The sequence below is a fragment of the Erigeron canadensis genome, chromosome 9 (assembly GCF_010389155.1).
Source record: "Erigeron canadensis isolate Cc75 chromosome 9, C_canadensis_v1, whole genome shotgun sequence".
Taxonomy (NCBI): Eukaryota; Viridiplantae; Streptophyta; class Magnoliopsida; order Asterales; family Asteraceae; genus Erigeron; species Erigeron canadensis.
The window spans coordinates 25,453,605-25,469,417 of record NC_057769.1 but is presented as its reverse complement, the minus strand read 5'-3'; the positions used below and the strand labels follow the sequence as shown (position 1 = coordinate 25,469,417).

The window sequence follows — 15,813 nt, the reverse complement described above, 5'->3', positions numbered from 1 at the left end:
TATAAACAATGTGACTTATGAATTATGATCCACTAAAAGGTATCCTAACCTGACACGTTACATATGGTTTTTCAACATCATATTTAATTATATATAATAATACTAATTAAGATAAGTTAATATAAACAATGAGGGAGGTGTAATTTGTTATACTAAAATGGTTTCTCAACGCCATATTTTAGTAATTTTTTTATGTTTTCTTTAAAAAAAAATTAGAAATTACTTATGCATATAATTGTTAGAAGTAGTGATTTTTTAAGGGGGCAGTAAGATGTTAAGTTGGAGGTTAGAGGTTGATAGTTTTGGTGAAGAAGATAATCCAACGAAACAAACACCAACAGTTTTGTTGATTTTTTCTTTCCCAAAAGGGCATTTGGGAAGACGACTGAAAATTATATTAAGTTATTAAAATATTATATTTTTGATGCTTTGATAAATGAGGGAATAGATGCCTTTATTAGTTTTTATATTGCTACTTGGGTTTTAGGTGTATGGGTTTGTTATGGTCATTGACTAATATTTTTTATGAGTCATGGGCAAGATATAGGTTGGTAGATACAAGAAAACACGGTTTCGTATATATAGAATAGCACAGCTGCCGTTACAACAATCATCTTGACTAATTACTAATATCAACCAAAAATCATGTCTTCCTCGGAGATTGACTTCAAAAAATTTCAAATTCCGCTAGAGGAGATAAAAAAGGCCACCAACAACTTCCATTCAGATATAATTGGAGAAGGTGGATTTGGAGTCGTCTACAAAGGACAACTCTCTGAAGGGTGGCAAAACATTACAGCTGCCATCAAACGCCATAATCAAAATGGTCACCAAGGAAAGAAGGAGTTCGATAACGAGCTTGACTTGATCTCAAGGTTCCACCATGAAAATATCATTCCTTTCATTGGTTATTGTGATGAAGGAAATGAGATGATTTTCGTTTTCAAGTATGCCGTCAATAGAAGCCTTGAATATCACCTTGAAGAGCGCAGCAGGAGTCGTTGTATTACATGGGAGCAACGAATCAAGATTTGCTTAGGGGCTGCAAGAGGACTCAATTATCTTCACTCGGGTCTTGGGGAGCACTTTAGAGTGATACATAGAGACGTAAAGAGTGGAAACATATTGTTAGATGAAAATATGGAAGCACAAGTTTGTGATTTTGGTTTGTCAAAGCCAGGTTCCAAAGGTCAACAACATAGTGAAATCCATACAAATGTTGCGGGGACCGACATTTACATGGATCCTAATTACCGTGAAAGGAGCACCCTTACGAAAGAATCTGATGTATACTCTCTTGGCGTGGTAATGTTTGAAATGTTGAGTGGGATGCTAGCATATTGGCGAAAGAACATTGGAGAGGCTAAGGCAAGATCTCTGTTAAATCTTGTCCGACGCTATTATGAGAATAATGAAGTGGAGAAGTTAATTGATCCCCATATTAGAGATCAAATACCTGAGATTCAGTATCTTGATCCTCAGATAGAAGATAATGTTGAAATTAGTCCGTTTTACACATTCATCAACATTGCATATAAGTGTATTAGCTTGGATCTAAACGAACGCCCTAGTATGAAGGAGATTATCAGCAGGTTTGAGACAGCATTGCATAATCATGTAAGTCTTCCCTTTTAATTACCTCAAAGGTTATTTGTCAGTATTCATCAAATAAAAATGCACTCTTTTAATCATCGGTTAATATGTGACTATCATACCGAAGTCGCTAATGACACTATTTGAATGTTTCATGGGTCAAAATTTTATTTTTGTGGTATCAAAATTGCTCAAATAGTACTTTGAAAAGCTATTAACTTATTGAACAGGATATGACCGGATTTTTAACCATGTTGTCGATCTCAATTAACAATAACAATAATAAAGAGTTAAAATAGCCATAACCATTTATTATCAATGTATTATGTCACATGTATATATTGTTAATGGTAATGTTAGTTTTTGTTCTATGTGGGTACAGGAGAAGAATCCTCCCCTTATAAAGTGTGTTATGGGTGACATGCGATCCATCAGTGATGGCAAACCGGTTGTAGCATTTACCATATACAACCATCTAGTCCATTTAAACTCTTTTGTCGACGAAATTGGTAACGTGTTTGATCGGCTTGTTCAGATTCTCAATGTAGCAGTCAAGGTACTTCATCTATATCTGATAATGTAAATATAAGTACTATTCAAGATACTATTGTTTGTATTAACTTTAAAAACAAAGATGGCAGGACTTGGGAGAAAAAAATATATGTGAGAGGATATGCAATTTGTTGTCAGTAGAGATAAAAAATAACTGAGGGTTATTTATATAAAATATCAACTTAGTTTTATTTTGTCTCTCATATTTGTGACAATATTTTCCTTTGATTTATTTAACTATAGTACTTTTATAACTAGCTATTTTTAACCATATTGTAGCCCGAAAGCCAAAAGGGACATAATATAGTTTATCTAGATATGATATGACATAGTTGAACTTACGAGGATAATGTGAAACAATTTGGGTTTCTGAAGTCTTACTTTTGTATTCAAATACTATGCTGATAAGGTTTAAAAACTCTCACATCACTACTACTTGTTACAAGTTGTATTATGTCATGTTACATACAAATGAACAAGATTTTGTCGGTCACTTTTGGATTTCGGATTAGAAATTGGCTTAAAAGGAATATGTGGCCTTACAGGTATGATGGGCTAAATGAATATATAAAAGTAACTTACCACATGAAGGATAGAAAACAAGATATAGATTGTTATTCTAGATTGAAAAATCATCACTAGCTAATTAAAAGCAAACAATTTCCAAGTTATTTCATTACTAATAAAGGTTCACCTATTTGCAGAAGAAACATACTACAGAGTCTATGGTATATTTGCTAGCAAATTTATTGGTACTGGACTTCTTAACCAAACTAGGGACAGAATTCGAATGTCAAGAAAGAAGGTAATGAATTTAATCTAACTGGTTGTTTTCAATACGTTATTTAAGAATTTGTCTGATTCTTGCCTTCTGTCATACTTTTTTGTTCTAATCTTAATAATGTTTGTTATTCTTTTCAAGCAGCAATTGATGGAATATGCAGTTAAGTTGTATGGCATCATAAGTGACCTCTTGAGGGAGGAGTTAGGATCACTGCTGGAGTTACATACTCAGGTATGTATTTTCAAATTTCTACATTGATTTACATGATTTCTTAAATTTACTGATGATTCTTGGACCCATAATTCATCTTATATAACTCTAACATGCAGGCAATAATGAGATGCCATCCAACGGAAGATTTTGATGAATTCTTTTCTAGTTCCCAGTCCCTCAGCACTTGGTTAACTAAGCATCTTCTCCGACTTAAAAAAAACTATGTATGCCTATACCTTCTACATCTATTTGTAATCATATTGAAAAATAGTAAACTGATTTCGTCAAAAAGATGAGCTCAGGTTTACTTTTAGGATTTTTTTTTTCCAAAATGGGCGTACATGCCAACACATTTGCAAAACAAGTTTTTGTGTTTCAATATTCGCAAAATAAGTATACCCGGCACTTGAAAGCCGGGTTCATCCTCTTCACTCCAAACGGGCAATTGTAATGACGGTTAAGCCTGTGTTGTCAGTCCTTACGATGCCAAATCAAGCCACGTTTTGCCATGATTTAAACCCAGCAGTTGAATTGCTGGATTCTGACAAAAATCTCGTACCCGACACTTAGATTGCCGGCTTCAGTCTATTCTTCACTACGTGCCAAATATAAATGTTTTAGATTCATGTATTATAAATTTTATAAACCGGCATTACAATTGCCGGGTTGGAGTAAAAAGGATGAATCCAGCACTTCAAGTGCCAGGCATACTTGTTTTGCGAAGTTTGAAACATGAAAACTTGTTTTGCAAATGTGTTTGCATATACGCCCATTTTGGAAAAAAAATCTTACTTTTAGTACCTTTCAGTTATAGGAAACAAATCATGTTCATCTTCTTCCAAATGCACAAGTTATAATTTGTTATAATTCAAAAATTAATTCTTATGCATCCGGCCAATTATATCTATAACAGTCATGTATGTCTGAGTATTCGATAACTTAATCTTTTTCTTTTGATTCATATCGATATCTTATGTAATTGGGTTTTTATCAGGTGCCCCCTAGAGTTATTAACGAGATATTTACCCAACTTTTCGAAAATATTGACGTCCATCTTTTTAATAGGTACTCACTACTATTCTTTTTAATAGGTACTCACTACTGCTTAATTTACTTTAAGTAAATCTTACGTTAATTCATAATGTTCTTTACTTTAATTTTATCTTCTGTAACTTTTTTGATCCTATAGCATGCTTTTGCACCCGGAGTGTTTGACCGGCTATCATTATTTCAATATGAAATCTACGAGGGACAGATTGACTTCATGGTGGTCCTCGAACGCAAAATCTTTGGGAGCGTACAAAGTAAAGTATCCAAATCCTATCCTAGCATTAATTAGTTTCTATTCAACCTAAATAACTAATTCCTAAAAGAAATCCTCATCTGTACGTTTATATCCAAACTAGTTGAGTATCCGCGCAATGCGGCGGAGGCAGAGGTGGCGCTAGATTTACATTATACGCAACAAAAGCACCTAAAGTGCTAAACAGAATAGGTATTAGTTTGATAACGGTGGAGTCCGCATTGACTCTATTTATTATTATGGTAAATCAGTGTATCTAGATGTCAATCTTAGATCTTATTTCGGTTTGATACTGCGGCGGCGGTGGTGGTGGCGGTGCTACTGGCGACGGGTGGTGGCATATTAATGTAAAAGAGGGGAGGGGTTTGTAGTTATTTTAAGTGTTGAGAGATGATATTATAAATTATTTCATTATGGGTTATTGCAAGTATAACAGAGTGGAGTATTTTATGTATGTGGTTCATTATTTGAGAAAGAAAAAAAAGACGAAGGGGTTGCTTTTTAAAGCACTAGTTTTTATATATATTGATGCACGATGATTTATAATGCACGATAATTTTCATTGAAACAAAACTTATTATCTTATTTCGTTTACTTTAGTACTTGTTTTATTTTAACTCGAATCAACATATAAAATAATGGATAAAGATCCTTTAATGTTGAAACCAACTTTACTGATCAAGTTTGAGAGATCTTGACCTTTGGATTAAAATCAATGGTCAAGCTTCAAAGATGATTTTTTTATCTTGACCATTGTTTATAATCCAATGGTCAAAATTCTCCATTTACTAAAAATTGTCTACAACTTTAGAGAATATTAATCCTAAAATAAGACGGAAGAAGTAACATATAGAAAATCCAAATGCATACTTCTTGTTTTCATTATGAGTGATTGACTATGGTTCTTATTTTGCAGTATGAAGTTCGATCTTTTCCAATACTTGGACATGTTTTTGTGTTTATAGAGTTATATGTACGTATCTCCCAATCTCGTTTATGATTAAAGGTTCTTGTCTAGTTTGCATCTCGTGCAAATAACGAAAACCCTTTTTATCTTATGATTTGCTTTGTAAAAATATAACAATCTATGTCTATCTTATTCAACATTTACATTTCCATCAGGATCGAATGGTTGATAAATTGGGAGTATGGTCGACGAATATGAATATGAGCAGGCATGATATGAACCCAGCAACGGAAAAATCAACATTCCAAGTAATGCTCTTCCTTTTCCCTTGTAAGATACACATTCATGAAATGGGATTATTGTTTAGAAAATTTTGTGGGCTTCTCAAAGTCATAGCATAACTTTTCAAAGTCTCAGTCCCATCTTCATTCGATACAAGGAAGTAGTATTGAATGGGAAATGGGGATCGGACTGGGAACCATACCCAGTTTTATTGGTTTACGGGAAATGAGACCGCGGTACCACGAAATGTTACCAAATATAGGACCGTTACCAGTATCATGTTTTGAAGATTTTCAAAATCGGTATCAAGACTAACTACTAGAGGACGGCAGTCACACGTCAATCTCTACTTAATTATACGAGTCATATGCCCGCGCAATGCGGCGGTTTAATTGTGGTACGGAACTCGAGAATCAGAATCAGAATAGGATCGGCGAGGAAGGGTGTCATGATTTTTTAAACTCGGATTGGATTTTTTTATATAAAAATTTATTAATTTTGAAAATACGTGTAATATAAATGAGAACTGATAAGGTTGATTTTTTTTATATAAAAATTTATTACCAGCTTATTTATGTTATAATATAATTCCTATTAATACCCTAATAAAATGACCCTACCCTTTTAGGCTTTTACTTTCTTTTTTGTTTTCACTTGCAGACGTCATTTCCAAAGCTTATTTCACAGAGTCTATATTTTTATGTTTCTCCATCTTTTTGTTTCTTTATCCTTTGATTACTTTTAAACATAGCCGCATATACACTCCCTTTATTATATATATATATATATATAGGATAGTGATCTCTGGGAGAGAAGGTTCGTTTTTTGTTTTTTTAGTTTCTTTTTTTGAACTTTTTTTCTTTTTTCACTTTTTTCAGAGGGAGTAGCCCGTAAGCTATAAACGAAGCCTATCAGACTATGGCGGAGCCATGATAGCTAAGGGCGGAGCCCGTTAGGTAGATCACCCCATCACCAATCACCCCCTATGACCTATCACCCTCTATCACCTATCACTCCCACTAGCTACCCCTTATTAATATTCTTAAGGGCGAAGCCCGTACCGTACTCTTACATATATGACTTACTAACTCGGGTTAGAAAAAAAAAAAATTTAATTTTGTTTAAAATTTTTGTATGGATTGAGTTAATTAAAAAAAGAATGAAAAAAGTGAAAAAATATCAAGAAAACAAGTTAAAAAAAAATGGACCTTCTCTCCTTAAGAACCTTCTCTCTGGATCTCTACCCTATATATATATATATATGGGTGGATTATTTTGTGTACAAGGGGAAAAGTACAAAAAGTATAACCTTTTTCATACTTCTCCGGCCACCTTCTTCTCCAGCAACCGCCACACCTCCTCCTTCTTCCTTCTTCTCCAATGAACAACCACCGCCACCACCTCTGGCGACATCTCCGGCGACTTTCCGGCGAGAATCAGGTTCGTTTTCGGGTGAATACGGTACGGGCCAGTGGCCCTCATCCGTTCTAAACTGGTTGTCAAGGGACGCATATGGGAATCGTATGGATTTGATGGGTGGCGATCCAATAGATGGTGACGGTTTGCTACGGTACGGGCGAAGCCCTTGTTGCAGGCGTCAGCACCCTGGTTGGGGTGGTCGGAGATGATGGTGGCTGGTGGTGGTTGTCTTGCCGGACAAGGAGGTGGTCTCGCAGAAGAAGAAGCAGGCTGCTGGCCGGAGAAGGAAGAATAAGCAGGAAGAAGGCTTGATCTGATCCATCCAAAGCTTTGATCCAACGACTTTGTACTTTTTTTCCATGTGTACTCAAATTAACTTTCCTATATATATACATATATAAAAGGTTGTAGAACTCGGGGATCAGGATCGGATTGGATCGGATCGGCAAGGTGAAAAGACGGGAGATTTTGAAAAATTGGGGAGATATCGAGAAGATATCGGATTGGGTGAATAGTGAATAATAATAATAGTTTATGGAAATATATGTAATAAAAGTTTAAATATATATTAAAAACTCATAAATCTTGAACTTTTGTATAACTTTCTCAAAAAAATGACAAATATAAATAGATATAAATATAAATATATGATATATTCTGAGAATATAGATTTTTTTTTTTAAAAAAAAAAAAATACTTTGACCGGATATTTGACCGATATTCTGATATTTGACCCGATCCAACGAGTTTTCCAATGTTCACCAGCGTTTACGCGATTTTTGACCGATCCTAGCCATCTCGTCTCCTGGACCGGCCGATTCCGATATTTGATCCGATGTCTCGGCCGAGACGGCCGAGATTTACAACACTATATATATATATATATATATATATATTCACATACACATATATATACACTTCCGTATATATGTATGACTATGATTTATAGATATGAAAGTATTTATATGCTGACATGACCGGAAATTTCTGCAACTTCTGGCTATACCATCCGCAGCTTCCAAACATGGAAGAACCTTGTAAAAGAAAGTAAGATTGGTGTTCCCATTACAAATACTCTTATTTATTATCTTCATCTTCTTAAGAAACCCACCGCCCACCGTCGCCGAACATCACCAACCAACACTGCCTGCACCACATCAACATCATCATACACCACCATATAACGGAGAAATTCCAGATCTGACAACAATCGACCGGATCTTCACCGATTTGACCTTTTCCAGTGAATTTTCCGGTGAAGTGTTTGGACAGAACAGTAGGCTAGGGTTTGTTCACGATTGAATTCTGATTCGATTAGAATGGTTTTGTGTCTTAATTTGAAAAAGTGAAAGAGTAATCACGTTTTTCACTTTTCCGGCGAGTATTCAAATTTTCCGGCGAACTTTAAATCGGTATTATTTTGGCAAGGGTTTGTGCGGATTTTGTCCTGGAGCATTTTGGTGACAATTTCGAGTTCTAATTCGAAGAAACGGAGGAGAAATCGTAGATTTAAATTTTCAGGCGGTGGTGATGTAATGACGGCGACAGCGGTGGTGATGTAATGACGGCGGCGACAGCGGTGGTGATTTAAATTTTCCGGCGGGATTCATGAATTTTCAGGCGACAGCGGTGGTGATGTAATGACGGCGGCGACAGGTGATGGTAACGGTACGTAACGAAGTTGGTGGAGGTGGCGGCGGTTGCTGATGGTGGTTGTAGGCGGCGACGGCTGGTGGTGGTTTAAGACGGCGGCGGCTGGTGGTGGTGGTTATAGGTGGTGGTGATTGGAAAGGTTTTGGGATAAAAGGGTAATTATCTATAAAAGGTAGGGGTAAATTAGGTAGATCAACGTTGTAATTTGAGAAATTAAAAAAGGACTTCCTCTATTATAAGGGAGTATAGAAGTATAGAAGTATAGATATAATAGGTGAAAATATCATCAACATACAAACATAAAAGACGTTAAATTTTTTTGTGTTGAATACTTTAAAATACATCTAACTTTTGCCAAGGTATGTATTCAACATTTCTACATATTATATTTTTATTGTTTTCCATTTTCTATCTCTCTCCCCCCTCACATCTGTGATATGTATTCAATTTTTTAAAAATGAAAAATGAAAATAGCATTTTTTTAATTTGAACGCGTTTTAAAATTTTCATTTGTTTTCTATATAAAAACCCTCTTCCATTTTCTAGAAAATAAGAAATGAAAACTAAAAAACATTTTCTACAACCAAACACGAACTAAATATTCACAGCCAATGCAAAATGAAGTTATGTAATCAAAACTTTAAAGGTTCTCGTCATGCATGCGGATGGTCATCCCGGAGTACTTCCTAGAGTTACCATTTTGAAAAAGCTGTCGAGTACGGTGCTTTCTTACCCGAATTCCCTGCAAAGCCAATGGTTCTTTTATGATACAAATTTATTCTGCCATTAGAAAAAATATTATTTTGTAACTTAACACTAACTCACTTTATCGTTTAATCACATTGTATTGATTTTCAGCGTTTGAGCCAGAAGCATTTGGATAAAATATTTGACATATATGAAGAAGAGTATGACCTTTCCTATGAATCAAGATATGAAGTAAGTGCTGCATTGTGAATTACATCAATTTATTACGAGTAGTAAAAAGTTGTTATTAGCTAATTCATTCATTAAAGTATTATTATGTACGATAGTGGTAAAATATAATTAACACAAGTGTTTTCCAACCATTTTATACTTACTATTTTGCAATTGTTGTAATCTAGGTTGTATTTTTTATCTTGACCTCTAGCTTTATTTGGACGGTCTTTCATTATTAATGTATCTTTTTTGCCTTTTTAAAAAAATGTAGTATAGTGGGTTAGATTTAAGTTATTAATGTCTAAAGTTGTGACAAGTTGACATTTTCTAAGAGGATAATAATCGTATTATTGATTTTGGTTTAATGTAATAAACTTTAAGATTTTTAGCTTAAACTTAATTATATTGACTTTTTGTTATGTTTGATTAGCATATGTCAAGCCTTAAGGAGTGGATATGGAATGACTCCTACGTGTTAGACAAGGAAACCTTTTTATTAAAACCAGGACCCAGGTATGTAGTTAGATAATATATATATATAAAGGGAAAAGTGAATAAAAGGTTGTCCGGCACCTAAGCTTAGGTATGGAACCCTCACATACAAATTTTTTAATATTTCTTGATTAATGAATAAATGCTTGGGCCCTCATGAATTTTATGGATTGAAAAAACAATATGTGAGTGTTCCTCACCTAAGCTTAGGTACCTAACAGCCTTATATTCCCATCCCTCACATATAAAATGGAAGTGGGAATATATTGGCTGTTATAAGTTGCAGCCTATCAACTGCTCTAATTCTTGAGAAAGCTTCTATTTTTATGTGAACTTTCATTTAGTCCATTCTTTATACTTGTATATATCTACTAATTTTATTTACTTTCACATGTGTTAATTAGTGCATTTGATTTTGATAACTAATTTTCACCTATGTAAGGTTTAAAATTTTCTTCTCCTGCTTCTTTCTCAATTCAGTAGATGTCATACTAGTGGTAGCAGTTTTCAAACATTAACCAGATGAGTTTCAGCAATGTGAGTGACTCAAGTTGGCTCAGTGGAGTCTCAGCATGAGTTGCTGCTGCAGCATGGCTAGTGACTACATCACCCATGAACACTTTCTTGCCTTGATGTCTTTCATTTTCTCTTTCTTCATCCCTCTACTTTTTGGCCTTATGCTCATTTATTAGATCAATTTCATTGTGTTGAGTCTCTTATTCATCTGCTAGCACAGTTTTTCCTTCGTGAGTTGTTATTTCTCGAGGGATCTTTGCAAGTTGCTTGTGGTGGCCTCGAGGCTTTGCGATTGAATTCAATAATTATAATCCTGGGAGATTCAACAATCAGGGGTTCATCCCTTCTTAGTATAGATTCTCTGAGAGTCACTGCCGGTACCTCTTCACTCATATTTCATTTTTATTTTCAACACTTTGTGACACTTCCTAAGTGGTGTCCCCCCCCCCCCCCCCCCCACCCCACACACCACACCTGCTGGCACTGTCTCAACAATGTTATCCTTACCATGCTCCCCTTTACTATTGTTAGCACAAACTCAACGATATTTTAAAACGTCATTTGGATTGATTATCATCATCATTTACCTCCAATACCATTGTTGGACTCATCATCCTTATTCTCCCTCTTTGAGGGAGCTGAGGACTTTGCTACTTCCATTTTTATTTTTATTTTATTTGAGGAAGCCTAGCCTCCTCAGTTAGCATTCCCTTCATTTCATTGAGCTCCCTTGAAGAGTGATTTTTCTACTCATAGGCTCACTTAGCAATTGTTTATCATCATTGGCTAGTATAATGGTTGAGTTTGGAAATTTCAGTGGTAAGAGTGGGGACATAGTTGTACTAGGAAGATGTGAGCAAGAAGAACATCTGATTGTTTAAAATTACCTAGAGTAGGCAGCAAGCGCAGAACATGTACAACAATTACTCTACCTCTCTTTTCATGGCGAGCTTGCTGAAGGGCAGCAAAACCTTCAATACTTTTATCCAAAATGTTCACCCTCTTCATCTACTAGTGTAACAATCCCTTAATAATTTTGAAGGTCCTCTTCAGTGAATGGTCCACTTCTATATAATGCTAAAATGATGATGATGATGATGATGATTATTCTAACACTAATCTAAATTGTAACACAATAAATGATGTAAGGATTTAGAGAGAGAGAGAGAGAGTGTTTGTGTGTTTTTCTTGTTCTTGCATTCAATATAGAGAGAAAGAGAGATAAGAGTGAATGAGTGGATGGATGGGAGATGGAAGAATGGGAGGAGATAGGGTTGGGTCAATTGGGATGGGTCATGGGTCAACCCATGGATAACCCATTCACATTTCTAATCAGTTAAACATCGTCTAGTACGGTATCAAATAAAACGGTCAAATGGTCTCGGCTAGCATAATACACGTCATTAAATTATAGAATGACATTCAATTACATTACTAACTAAAATTAGTTAGTCAAGTTACACAAATAGTCAACGGGTCAAAATCACAAATATTACAGGATGAAACAAAGAAATATATTCAAGAATGAGAGTTGGAGGTTAATCTTTTGGGCGTACTGGTGAGAAGGTTGGTGGAGGTGGCATAGGTGGAAGTTTCTCATTTTGTGGAGAACAAGATTGAGCAGGTTGAGGTTCATAGATGATGGCCTATATCTTGACCAAGTATTCTCTAAAAACTACCCGCTGACTACTTCTTATGTAGCCAGCTCGAACACATTATCTTCTTTCATTATATTCAAGTCATTGCCAGCTCCTTTTTAATCGATGACCTTCATATCATCAACAAAAGAAACATTTTGTGTTCCGCTACTTTCTTGAAAAGTTGGTATTGGAACACTTTAAGCAATGGGAAAGGGATTAATGAGTGCCTCAGTCTCATCATGTTGTTTTGCCAAGACTTCATCAGCACCAGAATTGGCAGTAACACAACTTGTGATCTAGCATGTGCCGACTGCGACTCAGATGGTGAAGGAGGAGAAGGTGAATGTTTGTAGTACTTTGATCAGACTACTAGTGGGCTGGGGTAACCCTTTATCTTCTCAAACCTCTCCTACAGAATTTTGAGGTGATTGCTCACTGCTTTCTTTTATCTCATCAACAGTCTTTTTGGAGGCTGCTATTGGGCTTGCTGACTATCACCATTGGCTAGTGAGGAATTCTTAATTTTTTTATTTACAGTTTGACCTTTAGTACACTTGCTTCCGTTTTAGGATGGCAGCGGAGCATGAAGTTGAATGGTTAAGCACATTGCCTAGGTAGACCTCTTGGTTGACATCATGGAGACTTTAGAGGGCGCAGGGGATTTTCTAGCGAGCGAGTCTCTTTGGACAATTTGGAGTCCATAGCACTTCGAGTAGTCACTTCACTATTTTAAAGTGTTGACTCCCAATAGTTGTCCTCTTCCATGTGAGTCATGTGTGCTACAAAAGGCTCACCAACCTGTTTGCAGATAGCAGCTCTAATTTTTGCTGGCATGATAGAGTTGTCTTCTGATTGCTCATAGTCTTTAGCTAACGCATGTTTAAAGTTGAGTTAGAAGAATCTGGTGAACGAAACAATATGGGAACAGTTGCTTATTGTGACCTTTTGCTTCATATTATCAAAGATGATTTGAGCATAGTTAATATGGCGTCTAGTAACGAGGGCGCGATTCATAGGCATATAATAAGTGAAAGAGGCTTCATTGTAACAACCACAATTGTCTGTTAGGCATTAGATGGTATGGGTAAACAACCTCCACATATGAAGGTCTTTTTTTATAGGGTTGCTAGGGATTGGATTTGGCTTAACTAGGTTGTAATTATATTGGATTATTTATGGATGTCACTAACTATGACTAAATGTCTATATTATGTAAAGATTTTGTAAAATGTCTATGCCATGTAATGAACTTTCTAATCCCGGTTATTCGATGTACCCATGTATATGTGACAACCATATATATTCTGTCCCTTGTAAGTATTTGATTGGTCGGGTACATCCCATAACCGGGATTTGAACGTCCATTTGACATTTTACGAGATCTTTACATAACATAGACATTTGGTCATAATTGGTTACATCCACAAGTAATAATCTCTAGTTATATTCCATGCATGGAAACCACTCCTTCCATTCATTCGACTGTTGTTGATTCCACAAAAGGTTGATCCTTAGTGTCTTTTGGAAGAATAAGAATGGTATGAAGATAGTCAGCACACATAGATATTTTTTATACCCAGAATGATGGTACCATCAATAGAAGAGGATTCCTCCTCGAAATGGAAAGTTCACCAAAACTCACAAAGAAGATGAATGTAGATTTTTTTTTAGGGTCATGCATGATGCAGTCATGAATGAGAGGGACATGGGTGAAACTACGGATAGATTGATACCCTTTGATATTCTTTGGTAATTCTAGAGACCCATGATGATTATTGGGTCTGACTATCATGTCGAAAGGATAAAAAGTTATTTTATGGGAGCCTAAAAGGTTATCATAATATTATTTTGCTGATGTAAAGTATTTGGGGACTTTAGGAAACGATGATGATGATGAATTTTTCTTTATTTTTAATTGTGATTTTGGGAAAAGATGTAGGGTTTTATTATGTTTAGAGACATTTTTGGGAGATGAATGAGTTTTTGATAATAGGTAGCTGGTGGGGATGATAGGTTATAAGGGGTGATAGGACATAGGGAGTAATTGGTGGGTGATCTACCTATGGGTTGCAACCCTGAGCTGTCATGGCTTCGCCATGGATTGTCATGGCTTCACCATGGATGGAAGTACTAACATACAGGTTAAGAGGTTAACTATCACTAACATACATCTTCAACTAAGATGTGTGTTAGTAATAGTTACGATGTATGTTAGTACTTGTTAACTATTACTAGAATACACTAGTGTTAACTGAAATGTATGTAAATAGTTTGCTAACACTGACATACAATGTCGATAGGAAAAGACAAACATGTTTATCGAGTGGGTTGGGTTAGGCTATTTCAAACCAAGATACGAGTTGATTGAATTATATTGCATCGGCTATACTAGAATTTAGAGTTTTCTAACTTGTATTGATGGAAGGTTTCTTATTTCATTTCTTATCACTACTAATCCCATGTTTATAAATATAAATGCAGCGAACCTTTCGATGACAAGGGCATCAATCTAAAGAGTAAAGTAAAAGAGTCAGCATTAATAAATGGGAAGTTAGAGTGGCACCACTTCTTTTGATAATCTTATCATGTTGTGCAAATGTTAAACCATATTGTATAAGTAATGCAGAATTGTGGTAAGTTAATCGATATGCATAATACTTTTATCAATTCCCCTAATAAATAGTGCATCAGTGTTTGCCTCGTATCCGAACGTTGGGTTTCTATTCAAACGTGTACTACGAGCCAGCATTCGTCATGGATGATCAGTTGTACTCTATTGTATTTCCAGGATCGTTTTTATTATATGAATAAACTTTAATTGATGTTGTAAATTGTAATGGAGGTTCTGTGTGTAGTGTATGTGTAGGTGTTGCAGGTGAAGTTAAGAAAGAGATCTTAGAAATGTGTGTGTTTGGTATTTGGTATTTTTGATATAAATATGAGATATAGATTTTTGGTATTTGGTATTTGGTTGCCGGAATTTTGCTGGTAAATATGACTTTTATGGGTGACTTGGTTACCGGGTCATCCAAGTGCCATTTGTGTATGAAGTTTGAAAGTTTGCCCGTTATATAAGACAATAAAAAAATTTGTGAAAATGTACAACAAATAAAGTTTATTGGAATTTCATTACTTGAAAAAAAAAACTAATTTTAAAGGAAAATGATAATGACAGCCCTAAGGGCTGTCACTAACAACATATTACATGTTTAAAAACTTGTACATTATATATTAAAAATCGCTCCCTATTTTTTTAACAGCAAGGTACAAATTTTAATGCACCCAATTAGTTTTTACTGACGACCCTAAGGGTTGTCATTAACAAAACCCAATTTTAAAATAACTCTTCACAAGTAAATTAGGAAATCTAAACAAGTAGTGATATAAGCAACCAACTTTATGCATCAAGAGCCCAGGATTAGAGAGTTTCAGAATTTAAAGCAAATTTCAGCGTCTTTAACAGTAAGTATCTGGATTTTAGGATCAAATAAGTGTCAAGAAAACCATGATTTCGCTGTTAAAGAAAGAAAAGAAGAAG

General features: G+C 35.3%; 2 protein-coding genes across 2 annotated transcripts; both read left to right on the top strand.

The window, feature by feature from the left end:
- Positions 1–645: 645 nt before the first annotated feature.
- Positions 646–2,954, top strand: LOC122583408 (probable receptor-like protein kinase At5g59700). Its single transcript, XM_043755814.1, has 3 exons — positions 646–1,617; positions 1,976–2,149; positions 2,850–2,954. Exons 1-3 carry the CDS (start codon positions 646–648, stop codon positions 2,952–2,954), a joined length of 1,251 nt encoding a protein of 416 aa, XP_043611749.1.
- Positions 2,955–5,573: 2,619 nt separating this feature from the next.
- LOC122583864 lies at positions 5,574–15,106 on the top strand. The gene is made up of 4 exons (XM_043756239.1): positions 5,574–5,660; positions 9,565–9,645; positions 10,058–10,140; positions 14,757–15,106. Exons 1-4 carry the CDS (start codon positions 5,574–5,576, stop codon positions 14,848–14,850), a joined length of 345 nt encoding a protein of 114 aa, XP_043612174.1. The 3' UTR covers positions 14,851–15,106.
- Positions 15,107–15,813: the final 707 nt, after the last annotated feature.

Excerpts from the sequence above, each read along its gene's own strand:
- LOC122583408 (XM_043755814.1), top strand. The coding sequence starts at position 646 with ATGTCTTCCTCGGAGATTGACTTCAAAAAATTTCAAATTCCGCTAGAG. Across the intron at positions 1,618-1,975 it reads AGACAGCATTGCATAATCAT|GAGAAGAATCCTCCCCTTAT; the intron begins GTAAGTCTTCCC and ends ATGTGGGTACAG. Across the intron at positions 2,150-2,849 it reads TTCTCAATGTAGCAGTCAAG|AAGAAACATACTACAGAGTC; the intron begins GTACTTCATCTA and ends ACCTATTTGCAG.
- LOC122583864 (XM_043756239.1), top strand. The coding sequence starts at position 5,574 with ATGGTTGATAAATTGGGAGTATGGTCGACGAATATGAATATGAGCAGG. Across the intron at positions 9,646-10,057 it reads CCTATGAATCAAGATATGAA|CATATGTCAAGCCTTAAGGA; the intron begins GTAAGTGCTGCA and ends ATGTTTGATTAG. Across the intron at positions 10,141-14,756 it reads TTATTAAAACCAGGACCCAG|CGAACCTTTCGATGACAAGG; the intron begins GTATGTAGTTAG and ends ATATAAATGCAG.